The sequence below is a fragment of the Erinaceus europaeus genome, chromosome 10, assembly GCF_950295315.1.
Source record: "Erinaceus europaeus chromosome 10, mEriEur2.1, whole genome shotgun sequence".
Taxonomy (NCBI): Eukaryota; Metazoa; Chordata; class Mammalia; order Eulipotyphla; family Erinaceidae; genus Erinaceus; species Erinaceus europaeus.
Genome location: NC_080171.1, coordinates 104,691,295 through 104,706,417, shown reverse-complemented (window position 1 = coordinate 104,706,417; position 15,123 = coordinate 104,691,295). Strand labels below are relative to the sequence as shown.

General features: G+C 51.2%; 1 protein-coding gene across 6 annotated transcripts in view; it reads right to left on the bottom strand.

The window, feature by feature from the left end:
* NTNG2 (netrin G2) overlaps positions 1-14,889 on the bottom strand; it is a 75,296-nt gene extending 60,407 nt beyond the window's left edge. The window contains exons 1-3 of one of the 6 annotated variants that reach the window (XM_060200435.1): positions 13,909-14,889; positions 9,474-9,602; positions 8,529-9,237 (exon numbers count right to left, since the gene is read on the bottom strand). In XM_060200435.1, the coding sequence (XP_060056418.1) occupies positions 8,529-8,756 (228 nt within the window). In that variant the 5' untranslated portion in view covers positions 8,757-9,237; positions 9,474-9,602; positions 13,909-14,889. Of the gene's footprint in view, positions 1-8,528; positions 9,238-9,473; positions 9,603-13,397; positions 13,417-13,453; positions 13,809-13,908 lie in introns of those variants that run through there. The other 5 variants (XM_060200439.1, XM_060200440.1, XM_060200441.1 and 2 more) reach the window with 5 other exon arrangements.
* Between the last annotated feature and the right edge of the window lie 234 nt (positions 14,890-15,123).

Below are 15,123 nucleotides of genomic sequence, written 5' to 3'. Positions count from 1 at the left end.
CTCAAAAACATCGTGAGAGAAAGAATTCAGGCATAGAAAATCACATTTTATATGATTCCATTTATATGAAATGTCTAGAATAGACAAACCCATGGAGACAGAAAGTAGACTAATTAGAGCTTTCCGAGGATGGGAGGTAGCGGGGAGGGGAAGGGGAGCAGCTGTTAATGGGATTTCCCATTAGGATGATGAAAACATCTTGAAACTACACAGAGGTGGTGGTTGCACAACACTGCTAATGTAAAATGGTACTGACAGACATGCCTGAAGATGACTCGGCAGGGCTAGGGGATGTGCAGTAGTTGCATATCAGACTTTCATGCGTGAGGCCCAGGAGATTCCAGGTTTAAGCCCAGGTGCCACCATAAGCCAGATCTGAGCAGTGCTGCTGCTGCTCTCTCTCTCTCTCTCTCTCTCTCTCTCTGGGAGATAGCTCATCTGGTAGAGCTCACATTTTCCCATGTGCAAGGATTTGGGTTCAAGACTCTGGCATGACATCGGAGTACTGTGCATCTGTTTCACTACTTATGAAGCATCCCCCCAGCAGGTGGCTTGAACCCAGGTCCTTGTGCATGGTAACATATGTGCTCAACTGGGTGCACCCAGCCTAACTCCTCATATTACATCTCTCTCTCTCTCTCTCTCTTTTTTTTGTCTCTAGGGTTATTGCTGGGGCTTAGTGCCTGCACTATGAATCCACTGCTCCTGGAGGCTATTTTTTCCCCTTTTGTAGCCCTTGTTTATTGTTGTTGTGGTTATTATTATTGTTATTGCTGTCATTGTTGTTGATAGGACAGAGAGAAATTGAGAGAGAAAGGAAAGACAGAGAGGGGGAGAGAAAGATAGAAACCTGCAGACCTGTTTCACCTCTTGTGAGGCGACCCTATCTGCAGGTGGAAAGCCGGGGGCTTGAACCAGGATCCTTACACCAGTCCTTATGCTTTGTGCCATGTGTGCTTAACCCACTGCGCTACCACTTGGTCCCCTCATATTAAATCTCTTTACCACAATAGATTTTTTTTAATGATTGGTCTTATGTTATGCAAATATCAACCCAAGTTAAGATGTTTTAATCTTTCAAAACATACTCTCTTTATATAGAATAGAATGTAACCATGTAATGACTAAATTTGTCATGGTAATCATTTTGTAATATTGCAAATATGAGATTATCATGTATGCCTAAAACAGACATAATTCCATACATCCCAATTAAAAATAAAGAACTGAAAGAATCCAGAAGCAAAAATCAGAGGGCAATTATGTGTTGTCCCATTACATTTGTGTGTGTGTATGTGTGTTTATGTGTACTCATGTATGTTTATTTGCTTTACTTCACTATTTTCATTACATTTTTTTAATAAGTCTTTTTGACTTGATTTTCATTTTTGAGAACATCATAACAAAGGAATTTTTTTTAAAAAGTCTAGTGTTGTGCTGGGCTCAAGATATGTACTTAGAACCTCTCTATCTGCCCTGGAGTCTCCCCTTGTGTTTATTGGTGACCAAGTGTGAAGTCCAGGCTAGATTTTCCCAAACTCCCAAATGTTGCTGAATCACTCAGGAAAAGCTGGCTGAAGTGGCAAAGCACAGGGCTCAGTGTCAGTGCCCCAGCAGCAGCAATGACTTTGCTGGAGCTCAGAGTGGCCCAGCTCGAATCTAGCACTCCTGCTGCTCTAACCCAGTATCACCCCCCGACCTTTCCAACACACACAAACACACACACACCACCACCACCACCACCACCACCACCACCACCACCACCACCACCACCACCACCACCACCAGCAGTTGGCACGTGCTTCGGGAATAAGAAACACATTTTCATATATTTAAGCAAATCTGCTATTGCTGAAAAACAAATCAAAACCTGCAAACTCGAGGCAAGCCGAGCCCTGGTTTCTGCACCATTTGCCATTTCCCACTTCCCTCATTGCTCAGGTCCCCTCCAAGAGAGCACCAGGCATCTTCATGGGCCTTTGGGACCTGGCTAGATCCCAGACAGGAAAGCCTGGGTGAGGGAGGGGCCTGGAGCTTTGCAGCCTTGTCCTGTTCCTGGGACAGTGATGTCTCTGGCCTGCCCAGCATGACTTCAGCATGAGACCATGCCTGTCCATGTCCAGCTGCCTCTTGGACCTCTGCCTGTCCACTGCCTCCTCTTTCTCTCCCTCCTGTCAGATCTCTGACCTAAACTTCCAGAGAAGGTTGAATTCCAGCTCAGCTATCTAGTGACACTTGGACCAGCTCAGTTTATTCACCCACCAAATGGTACAGCAGCACTCCTGGCCTGTGGCTTATGGAGGGGGAGGGTTGAGACCAGGAGGTGAAGTGGCTTGTCTCTTTCCTGACAAGCCTTCCTCTTATGCCTCCAGGATTCTTTGCTCTGTATCTTTGTACATGCCAGTCCTTCTGGCCTAGTTTTCATGCCTGTGACTTGTTTTAAGATCCCGGGGGGAAGGACTGCCCCCCCCCCATCTCTGACACCCTGGGTGTAGGATGGTCTGTAGTATCACCAGTCTGATTTCTTCCTCCTCTGACTCCCTTTGTGCATTGAGCTTGATTCTAGGATGACACATATTTCCCTGTTTGGAGCATTGTTGTCAGGCTTTCAGTTGAGAATTTTTCATGCCTCATCTCTCCCCACTCCTGCAACTTTCCTTTGAGGTTCTATGTATAATGTAATCCCACTCTCCAGATGAGAAAACTGAGTCTCAGAGCTATGAGCAATAGACCCAAAGTCCCCCAACTCAGAAGAGGAGGGATAAGCACGAAACCCATTGCCCAAAGTCTCATCTACAACCCATGTTTCCTGCTTATCCCTCCATCCACATGGCAATTTGGGGCATCTTATGACAAAACACACAATAAAAAAAGAAATGTGAAACATTAAGAAAACAGGGACTTGGAAGACAGGGCAGTGGTGGCACACAAGACCTCCAAATGAGAGGTCCCAGGCTTACTTCCTCAGCCAGAGCCGAGCAGTTCTCTATTAAAAGCAAATAATAAAAATATAAAAAATGGTGTTGGGAATATAGAAAGAGGAAGATGAGCCTGAAGAAGACAGTGATGTATAATCTGGAAAGCTCTAGAATCTCTAAATCTCGGCCACACTTTAGAAAGACATCTCTTCCAGGTCCTTTCTCTTGCCCACTACAGCCCAGCTCACCACCCCCATCTTCATGCCTGTGATATTTGGACCCAAATCCAGCACCTTAAGAAAATTAAGGGGCAAGGATTGCACTCAAGTGTCCCTGGACTTGGGCAGTGTGGCCCCATCCTGTCACTTGTCTGCAACCCAGGAAAGAGACTTCACTGTGCAACAAGATGTCATGCATGGAACTATTCTTGTCCTAGGCTGGGCTCTGCCTCAGGCATTTCAAGAGAATGAGCAGCTTTAACAAAGACTGGGTGAAGCTCAGGTTCCAAAGTCACTTCCTACTTAAGGACAGAACTGTTCAGACTTGCTGTTATCTGATAAACCCCACAGAACAGGGGCTACAACAGAGAGAAGCGGGGGCTCCTGGTGCTGCCACTGTCCTGATAGAAACCCTTTGCTTTCCTGCAAGACTTGACCCTGATCCCTCCTCCTGTGCCAAGCATTCCAGGGTCACACTGCCTTCTACCTGATTATGCATTTGTGCACTGAGCACTGAGCCAAAGGATAGGTGAGGAAATGCAGAGATGAGACAGCATTGCCTTTGAGCTCCCAGAGGAAAAGCAGACATTAGGCACAGAATAGCCAGTATGAATAAATACCTTCTCTGATTCCTGGCAGTCCTGTGTTAAATATTCTACTGGTAGCCACAAATTGAGGCCCAGAGAAGTTAAGCTTCAGGTCAAAAGTCACACAGTAACATGAATCTAATTTCTATCTGTCTACCCCTTACAGCTGAGCTCTTAAGCTCTGGGCCACATCAGTGAGTATAATGATAGGAGTGTGACCAGATTGTGTGTGTATGTGTGGGGGGGACTTCTTGTGTAGGAAGCCAGGGAAAGCTTCCTAGAGGATGTAGGGTCCAACCTGAAGCTGGGAAAAAAATGAGCCTGCAGTTCAGGGTAGTGTGGAAAACCCAGAAATGAAGCAATGGAAGGCATTCTGGGTGGGAGGACAGGAAGAGGTGAACTGTGGCAGGGAGGGCTCACAGAGCTGACCCACCTCCTTCCACTCTGCCACGTGGGTCTCTGTCTTCCCCACTCCCCACGAGCTGTGTATCTTGATTGTCTATTGTGCTTCTCTTCTGTCTGCAAGAATTATCTCACTTTCCCATCACAACTGTGCCTGGCATGAGGTTAGATTCAGAAATGTCTGTTGATGGGAAGGATATAATGAGAACTGAGGGAGGCTGGGCTGGAATGTTCCCCAAACTTTCCTCTGTGAGTCTGGGGCCCTAGAATGTGAAGGGGCAGGGGCACTGACCAAGTGAGTCACTTAGTACTGCTGGGGGAAGCATATTATGAACAACGAGGCTGGGCAGGAGGCAGAGCACCTGTGACCTGCATGAGGTATTCAGTATCATGGTAAGAAAGGGTACACGGACTCCAGAGCCCACCTGCCAGCTGCTTTAATCAGCCCAGCAGACCCCATGGAGGAGGTATGGGGCTGTTAGCTCTGTATCTGGTAAACTGAGGCACAGAGAAGGAAAAACAAGCTCTGAGGAAGAAGTGTGCTCAAAGATGCACCATTATAGTTTTCTCTTGGCTTTTCTGTCTAGGAAGACCAAGCTTTCTCTCTAGAAAGACCAACACCTTTGAATGGTAAAGTATCCTTAGATAGAAAGTTTAATGTTTAGCTATTTCCATAGGGGAAAGTCAAGATGCTGTAGGTTAGATAAATGACAAGGAATTTATATTCTTTTTTTAAAAAAAAAATTTATTTATTTATTTATTCCCTTTTGATGCCCTTGCTGTTTTTTTATTGTTGTAGTTATTATTGTTATTGATGTTGTCATTCTTGGATAGGACAGAGAGAAATAGAGGAGGGGGAGAGAAAGACAGATACCACTTGTGAAGCGACTCCCCTGCAGGTGGGAAGCGGGGGGCTCAAACCGGGATCCTTCCACTGGTTCTTGCTAAGCACTTTCAAACATTTTGGGAGAGGAATTTCCTTCCTCTAGGATGTTGGTGGGTCAAAGCAGCCAAAACCATCCCCATAACAGAGGGGGAAACTGAGGCTTCAAGAGTCTAAAGACTTATTCCCCAACCACCCAAGCCAGAAGTGGCAAAGCTGGGATGCAGGTCTTCAGAATCTAGGTCTGTGACTCAGGCTGGCTTATTGCTGCCTCGGTCTGGAAAGTTCTGTCACATCTCTACAATCAGGGATCTCAACTACCAAATCCACTCCCTCACTTCTTTTTTTTTTTTTTTTTTTTCCTCACTTCTTAATGTGGCCCCTACACACACAGAGACACACATAGACTCAGACACACACACACACACACACACACACACACTCCTGCTCTTGACCCATATCTCTCAGTGGCAACGTGCCTTGACCTGCTCAGACCCCACAGGAGACCCAGGCCTCCCCTGTCTTCATAATCTTTAGAAGCAGCAGCCGCAGCCACAGGTTCCACCCACCACTGGAGAATTATGTATCCACATCACCCGGTTTTCTTGTTTGATTGCAGATTCTGGCTCAACAGGTCTGGGGAAGGTTCAGGCACCTACATTCCTATCAACATGAGTCCAAGGACTACATTTTAGGGGTGTGTGTGTGTGTGTGTGTGTGTGTGTGTACGGGGGTGGGAGTAGGATGGCTTTAAACACCACCTTCTCAATCTGTGACACCCCCCCCACACACACACCCACACTCCATCTCTCTTTTGGACCAAAAGAGTTGGCTTTGTCCAGAGGCACAATCCTGCCCCCTTACAGAAGGATCTGTGAGCAATTCAGAGCACCCTGGGACTGCCCCCCACAACCAGCCAAGGGAACTTGGGAGTGGCAGTTGCCTTGGAGGGATGGAGACCCTTCTGCTGGCATTGTCCTCGCTTTCTCTCCACGACCCAGTGGCCTTAGTAGGCTGACCCTCTCTGTCCAGACGCAGTGGAGTCCAGAGGTGGAGGGGCTGCCTCTCTCTTCCCATCACCTTCATTGAACTTTTGCCCTTGCCCAAGAATCCTCAGTTGAGAGCTCGTCCCTATTAATTCTCATTGTGCATTTAAAGTCAATAGGTTTTTTATTTATTCATTTATCTTGGTCTTCCTTTCCCTGCTCCTTTCTCACCAGGCTGGAATTTACAGTTCCGTTCCCAGGTGGCCTTGTGAAAGGATGGGATTCTGGTGGGAAACAAGTCTGCACCCTGAACCCTGAAAACCACAACCACCCCTTCTCTCCTCTTGCACAGTCAGGGTGCTCAAGGCTCAGGCTCCAACTAGCTAGTAGTTGGGTCAGGTCCAGCACCCTCCACAGGAGGGATGGCTCTGAACAGGGATGCATTAGGTTTGCAAGGCTAAGCCCTTGTGCTGAGAGGGGGGTGGTGCCAGGGTTGGGGGAGGGGCCCTCTGGCTATGAATATGATACTCCCTAGTGGCCAGTTAGCACTGCCTATCTTGGTTGGGGCAGTCAGCCCTGCCATCGAAGAACTAGAAACACAGGGTGTGGCACCCTCCAGGCTGAGAAAAACAAACAAATAAACAAAGCATACTAAGAATGTAATAACAACACGTTGAGTGAATGAGTGCTCCTGACCATTGAACACCCACTATGTCTCAGAACATGTACAGCCAAGCAGCACTGTAATATTCCTGAGGTGTTATCTCCACTTTACAAGCTCAGAGCAGGAGGCCATGCCACCTGGTAGGTACACACAAGCCTTGGCCACAGACACACTGCCAGTCTACTTTTAAACTGGGTGACCTTGACAGGTTTAGGCAGCCCTTCCTAATCTCTACAATGAGATTAGACTAGTGCCCACCTCAGAACACCCTAGAGTTGATTAGATTTGACACATATCCCAGGGGAAGCTGCGCTAAACAGTAACATTTGATAACCTGAGGTGGGGGGTTTGTGATCTCCTCTTTCCTGTGGCAACCTTCTTGCATCCCAAGACCACCCTCCACCTGCTGAAGCAGTGTCCCTGGCCTCCTCAGCTGCACATCTGTAAGCACAGACAGACTGGATGGCAACCCATAATGAAATATTTAAGTCCATTAGACAGGTGTCAAGACACTGAGGACCTCCCTCTGTGGCCTCCTCCCCTACCCTGCTCATCTGTCTCCCCAGGAGAAGAGAAGGGTGAAGGCACTAAAGCTCCTTCCACACCCCAGGACACTTGCCAGGACTCAGACTGGGTTGACATCCAGGCTGGGGACAGGGCAGAAGGCTGGCACTAAGGGCATCCCGAGTCAGCTTTGACCAGAAGAGAGCCTTCGACTTGTATCATCTCTACCCCTCAAGCCCTTGACCAGAGTTGGCCCAATGACTTGCAGTCAAGCTGCCCTACCCCACACCCTCTTTACCCAACACATTAAGACAGTGGTTAATATTTAAGAGAAGAAAGACAGTCAAGACTCTAATATAAGAGGCAGAGGCTGGCTCTTTGGGGAGTGTGTGGAGAAATAGATTCTCACGTGCAGTGCTGTGGGAAGCCTGCCTGAGACTTGTGTTCAGAGGTGGTTCCAGCCTTGACCTTAACCTTTAGGGGACAGTCTCTTTGTCGGTCCCTGAGTCAGTGAACCCCTGGGGTCCCTGGGACAGTGATCCCCATTGACAACCCAGTCCCGTACTCCCAGTCCTATACTGCCTCCTCCCTTTCTCCCTAAGCAACTCCTGCTACCTTCTGTAGTGACAGCCTCACGAGAGCTGACTGTCCAAGTGGGAGTCTTGGACATTCTGTGACAGGACTGAAATGTCCTATGGGACACCCACTCACTGCAGCCATAAACTCAGACCTGGAGGTTCCCCCCAAAGGCAAATTGATGACACAAAGTCCTCCCATCAGCTCCTGCAGCCTAGCTGTCCTGCCCGACCTCCTGACTGGCTTGGAGACTCTAGAACACTGCCAGCAGGAAGGCACCTGTTGGGAGGTAGTTAAGTCAGGATTTCCACCTGTTCAATGGGGGATGACAACAGCTGATGCCTATGCGACAATGGCTCTATGCCAGACTTTATTCTGAGCATTCACAAGTATGAATGAGTTCACTCATTCTGCACCTTATGCATATGTGTGACCCTGTGCCCATTTTACAGATGATGATCAGAGGTCCAGAGTCTGCCCCTGAAAACTCCTTCTTAAGCTGGGCTGAGCTGAGGTGAGGACTCCATGGAATGGTGTCTATCAAGCTCCTGATCCATATACTCAAGGAGTTCCCACTGATTATTGCTGCCCTTATGGGAGATGTCACATGGTCTGGGCTGGCCTTATTTGGCACATTTCCAAGGTGATGTGGACACCTGGTCCTCATTCAAGACTGAGGCAAGTCAACTTTTTGTGTTGGCGCTCCTACCCTGCTCATGCACACCCCGGAGCTGTTCCAGCACCACCCCCATTTCGTCTGAGCAAACAGAATAGCATTGAACCAACTTACATGGGAGCAGAACCTCTCTGGGGGGTCGCCGCATGTGATGCCTGAAGGCTCCACCTTCACCTTGACATAGTCCTTCAGGCGCATCACCTTGGGCTGGCAGGCATAGAATTCCCAGGTGGGGCCCTCATCTGAGGTCACCCAGGATTTGCAGATGTCGTAGTCCCCAGAGGCCAGAGGGAGGCAGTACAGGAGCAGTGCCAGCAGGTGCAGCATGGCTGTGCTGTCCATAGGGACTCAGCCCAGAGAGGCCCTGGAGAGGCAGCGACTGGGTCAGGTGGGACTCTCAACCTCAGCATGGAAATGCCTCATCTACCAGGCAGTGGTGGCCAGGTGTCCCAGGGACTCAAGTTCCACTGGGTCAGCCCCCCACCCCAGCGAAGAACTTGTTTTTTTCCAAAAGGCCAATATGTAAACCTCAGAGCCAGTGTCACTCAGGCTGCTGATGGGCAGATCCAGAAGTTGCCCATAACTTCACGTCCTTCTAACCTTGGCATTGCACCTCTCCCAGGAGCGAATCTGATCAAATCAGGCAGACTCTCAAATTGTGACAGTGGATGGAAATGGGATCGGGAGAAAATCCGCAGGGATCTGGACTTGCAGGAAGCCGGATCAGATTGCTTTTAATTTTTTGTCCTTCCAATCAATCCTGGTCATTAAAGGGCCCTTAATGTGTGATGTGCTCAACACAACTGCAAAACAACCTTCAGTCCTACATTGTAAAGATAAAATAAAATCAGGAGGTGTGCATGTTCGCTGGAGACATGTTCCCTCTATGGGGCTGAATTTGGCAACTTGGACCCATAAAAGAGATTTCTTTTCAGATGGGCATAAAGTGACAATTCTGTGGCTGGACTGAAACATAAAAAAGCTACTGAGGTGTTAACTGGGGAGACACTAGTTTGGCTTTTCTTTGGTGAGGACACGCACTAATGGGGGCTCGCTGACCTTGGCTGGTAGCCATCTGCAACTTATTATGAAGTTTCTAGACTTCTGCTTTCAGTCCATCCAGGTATCCAGAGTCTGGCTTGTCTTTCATTGTCAGAAAGAGGAGGGCGAGCTCATTAGCAACAACACCTGCAACAAATTAAAAAGAGAAAGGGAGGGATAAAGATGTGTAAGAACAAAAGCTCTCTGGCAAAATGTGCAAGGGGAAAAAAATGAGGCTGCATTAGCAGAGTCTCCTAAGGAAACTGGGTTATTTTGATTAATATTGGAGTTGCACATTTGGAGATGGGGTGTATGCTTGAAAATCACAAATAAAGTGATGTATTCTTCCCACATCTGTAGGGGTGTGAGGTCTGCAGAGGTGCCCCTGTTGGGATCAGTAACTTTCTAAAGCATCCCCAGGAGCCAAGATTTAATGGTTGACTGAGAAATACCATGACTGACAAGTCAGAACGTCAATGCTATTATAAGCAGAGCGGATATTGTAGCTATAGATGCCAGGGAGGCTGAGTGAACAGGGACAGAGGAGTTGATCTGGCTGTGTCTGGGGGGGGGGCAACGATTAAGAATCAAGCACCAATAAGTAATGCTCCAAACTCCAAAATGGCGAATTTAAATTTTAGCTTAAGAAATGAGGGTTCTTGGGAGTCGGGCTGTAGCGCAGTGGGTTAAGCGCAGGTGGCGCAAAGCACAAGGACCGGCATAAGGATCCCGGTTCGAACCCCGGCTCCCCACCTGCAGGGGAGTGGCTTCACAGGCGGTGAAGCAGGTCTGCAGGTGTCTATCTTTATCTCCTCCTCTCTGTCTTCCCCTCCTCTCTCCATTTCTTTCTGTCCTATCCAACAACAATAATAACTACAACAATAAAACAACAAGGGCAACAAAAGGGAATAAATAAATAAAAATAAAATATTTTAAAAAAAAAAGAAATGAGGGTTCTTGCGGACCTGGTGATAGGACGATGTGTTAAATTTTCTTCTCAAGGGCAAAATTTCGCAATCATCCTCATAGAGTCTACTGTCACATGGGTCCCTGTTGTGATGACTGCTTTACTATTGATATTTTAGGCAGACTGCTAATTACTTGAAAAGCCCAAACAGATAAAAGACAACTATTATATTAAGAAAAACCTGTCTCTGGTAATACGGTGTTTTTCCCAGACACTTGATGCATCACCAAGGCAATGTGAGTCCAGCCAGTGTGGGATTTTGGCCAAAATCACTAGCCAATAGGGCAAAGGTCACAGCAAGAACATCTGCATTATTAATTATTCTGGTTATTTTGTCTCTAATTTTTTTTTTGCATTGAAACCCCCAACCTTGCTGCAGCACTGGTACTAACCTCAGCCTGACCCTCATTTAACATCTGTTTCACACATCACACACAGTAGGTCCCTAAAGAGTTAACTAGGTTTCCATAAAAGTTCCATTCTCCACCAAGACAAAAACACAGTCCTGCCAAAAATGACAGACCAGAGGGGTGGACATCGTTCAAGGAGGGTGTGACCCCTTGGTGCCTTCAATCCTCATGAGAAACCCCCAGCCAGTGGCCCAGGTCAGGGGAATCATAAATCTGAATTAAGGCAAGTGCCCCTGCCCCGCGCCCTGGCTGAAGGGCTCTTGATAGAGATGAATGAGAAGCCAAGGGGAGCACATTTTCCCATCTTACCTACAGTTGTTTAAAGAGAAACCCGTTATAGAGTCTGCTGGCCTTGAATGGGCTCCTTGCTAGAAAACTCTCAGAAAGAACTGCCTGGAAACTATTTTTACAATCTGAGACAGAGAGGGGGAAAATGTAGTAAAAATAAAATAGCTCGGCCAGGCAAATGTTTGGATGCTTCTATCGGTGCCTGGTGCTTCTGGCTGCCCAGAAAACAGCACGTTCCTAATTAATTCTTCTAGCCACCGACTCCCAACTGTTCACTAACAGGTAGGGAGCTCCTGATGGTCTAGGACTCCTGGGGCACCTGGCTGGGCTGACAGGGAGGGCCCAGCTGCCAGCTCCCTTCATCTACAGGGCGCAAGCAGGCAGGCAGGCAGTTAGGTCTGGAGGCCCCGAGGTGGGGGCCATTGCTGGGCACAACTCAGAAAGCTTATAAATTGCTTTTTACAGGGAATCCGGCAGTAGCACAGCGGGTTAAGCACATGTGGCACAAAGCACAAGGACAGGCATAAGGATCCAGGTTCCAGGCCTGGCTCCCCACCTGCTGGGGGTCACCTCACAGGTGGTGAAGCAGGTCTGCAGGTGTCTTTCTCTCCCCTTCTCTGTCTTCCCCTCCTCTCTCCATTTCTCTCTGTCCTATCCAACAATGATGACATCAATAACAACAATAATAAGTACAACATCAGTAAGAAACAACAAGGGCAACAAAAAGGGAAAATAAATAAATAATTAATTAAAAATTGCTTTTTACAGTTCTGTTGGCTTCTATGACAGGCATTCCCTGGAAATGGGGTGGTGGTGGTGGTGGTGGTGGTGAGGGAGCCAACGCCTGCAGGATGGGGGGGAATAAATGTGTTTAGATCTAATCAATCAATTGGGTGTTGCTGGCATGGCAGGGGGGAATTGGGCTTTCAGCTCTCAAATATTATAGCCAGCATTTGCCAAAAAAAAAAAAAAAAAAAAAAAAAAAAAGCACGGGGGAGACGCCAGAGTCTCCAGAACGGAATAACGAGGCGGAAAGCAGGGAGTGAGAAGAAGGCAGCAGTGGAAATTTCAGAGTAAGAGGTTGTATCCCGGCGGATTGCTTTCTCCTTGGAAAATAAATCTTCACCTGATATTATTAAGAAACTGCAGCTCCTAGAAACAAATAGAATCAATGCGCTTTATTTTCTTTTAAGAGTCCTCAGGAACCAAGGGGGGCTGATAGCCAGGGTATTAAAACCCGAAAATTAGATTTTGCCAGGATTTCTGAACTCAGATTTCTCTGCCTTATTGAATTAGCGCCTCTCGAAGCTGGCAGGGCTCTGCAAGCAGGCTCCTCCCACCATCCTGGGAAACTTGGCGCGAGGACCCCGGGGGCCTGGCGTGGGGCGCTGGGGCATCTCCCCGGACCCTGTCCTCCTCGAGGTTCTCTTTCCCTTCCCCACGGGTGCAGCGCAAGGGTGTCAAATCTGCCTTCAGGGGGAAGTGCCGGGATCCAGGATGGAACGGGGAACCCCGCCTCAGCAGGGATCACTTCCCCGCCCCCCCCACTCCCTCGAGGTCCAGTAGGTGCCCACGCTCACCCTGCCAGTTCAGCCCTGAAACCTGAACCTTCTCCGGCTCCTGGCGTCCCCCACGCCCGTGGGCGTCCGGAGATCCCCGAAAAGTTTAACTCGGAGAGTGGGGCGCAAGAAAGAGACCGCGGGCTCCAGAGCAGGGTAGGGTGGGGTGAAGGTCCCCGCCAGGGGAGGGTGGAGTCAGCTCCCGGCTGCAGCCGCAGGCGCCCAGGGCTCCCCTGGTCTGCGCGCTTGGGCTGGGCTGCAGAGCCGTGCACAGCACAAGATAATCCCCGCGACCGCTTTGCGTCTTTCCGAAGTTAAGTGCAAGACTCGAGAGCAATTAATAATCACGCCTTTCATAAAGGCCCAACCCGGCACGGCCCCGTGGGTGCCCACTAATCTGACACCGCCTCCCTTAATTAGAACCGCCACCGCGTGGAGCAAAGCTCTGCGGAATTAGTTGTTCGCTCTTCCGCAGCTCAGCGGCCAGCCGCGAGCCCCTGGCGGACGCGCCCCGGGCGAGCTGGGCATCTTACTCCGGAGCTGCGTCCCCGCCGAGCCCACGGTCCTCTTCCCGCCTTCCCGTTGCCTCAGTTCCCCCCCATCTGCGTGCCAGCCGCTTCCAGGTCTGACTTCACGGAGTCCCGTAGCCGGTCCCTCTGCACGCAGCCCTCCCCCCGGCCCACCCTACGCCGCCTCATATCCCACCCCTGAAAGGTACCCGAAGAAGTTTCCAGCCGCGGCTGCAAAGAGTTTCTCCAGGCAGCTCATACATACCCGGGAAAGGCGTGGAGGTGGGGGTTGGCTGGCTCTCTAGGTGGTGGCGATCCGATTGGGGTGGAGAAGGGGCTGGAGAGGAGGGTTAATTTCCTGTTCACAAACCCAGCCTAGCTTTCTCAGAACAGTACACACACACACACACACACACACACACACACACACTCATACGCGCTCTGTGCGAAGAAGCCCCCGGTGGGGAGCAGCCAGACTGTGCGACCAGCGACTCCTTTAAGCTGCCGCTCCAAATGCGCACTCACACACCCCTCTCCCAGCGGCTACGGTCTCCGCCGGGAACCGCCGCCACCAAATAACTTTTGCAGCCGAGCCTCGTATGGGCTGCTCGCTCGAAGTGCCTCCCGGGACCCGGGAAGAAAGCCTGCACGGTCACCCAAAGCCCTTTCAAAATGAAAGCAGGCTGGCCGAGCCGCAGCGGCTCTCCCCCCGCGCCTTACCCCGCTCGGAGCAGCTTCCCGGCGCTCAGCCCCGGGAGGGAGGCCGAGCCCCGCCGTGGGCTGGGGCCGAGGGGCTTCGGGCTGCCCGCCGTTGCTCCCGCTCCCGCCGCCGCCGCCGCCGCCGCCGTCAGACCCGGGCTGGGGAGCCCTCCGGCCGCCGGGGGGGCCGCCCGCAGACGTCCCGGAGACGCGGGCCAGGGGAGGGGGCCGCCCGCGCCGCCCGCATCGCCCGCCAAGCCCCCGCCGAGGTCGCCGCTAACAAGTGCAAACTTTTGGGGGCCCCTGGGCTGCACGGCGAGGCCCCGCGCGCGGGCTCCGGGCGGCCCCTGGCCCGGGTGGGCTCGGCCAAGGCGCGTCGGGGCGCCGGGGCATCCCCCCGGGGGCGACGCGGGCCAGATGGCGGGGCGCTTCACGGCCCCCCTGCACTCCTCTCCAAGTTAATGCCGAGGCGAAATCCTCTTGCCATCACTCACGATCACCATCGGGGCTTTTATCTCTCGGTCTGATCCGGGCTGCGTAACTTCCTCTGTGTGGCCTTAACACACCATCCCACCACGGAGCAGCGGTCTTCTTAAAGGTGCAGGAAGGAAATACTGCGAGACTCGGGGGACGCGCCACGGCCCGGGGAGGGGCGCCGCCTGCAGGGGCGTCCAGTGGGCCCTCGGCCAGAGCGGCCCCAGCAGGCGGCAGGGGAGCGAGCTTGCTCTCCGGGGTCGCCGCCTAGACATCGCCTCCCGGCCGGGGGGCCGGAAAGTCCCTGCACCGCGAGCGCATCCTCAGTCCGCTTGGGCCAGGTGGCGCGGGGCTGTAGCCTTCTGGCCCCCCACACTCTGGGGCCTGGCCGGGTGGCAGCGTCCGTGGGCGGGGGGACTGCCCCATGGGCACCAGGGAGGAGCCCAGTGTATCAGTCCGCCCACCCCCCAACAGTCAAGGGCTCAAGACTGCTGCTCCGTCTCCCTCTGTGAAGTGCAGAAGGCCCCGAGCAGTGGGTAAAGGGGTGGGTGGGTGGATTTGGGGAGATGGGGTGGGGGAGCATCTGAGCGCACAACCAGAGCTTGAATACCAGCTGACACATCGCCGCCTCCACCCTGATGGGCCCTGCTTTTGACGAAGCCAAGCCAGCTCCGGAGGGAGTGCAGAGTAGGGGGGCAGGTGGGGACTCACTCCCTTGGCAAGCTGGGGAGGAGGGCGTGGGAGGATTCTTTCAGGGGCCAG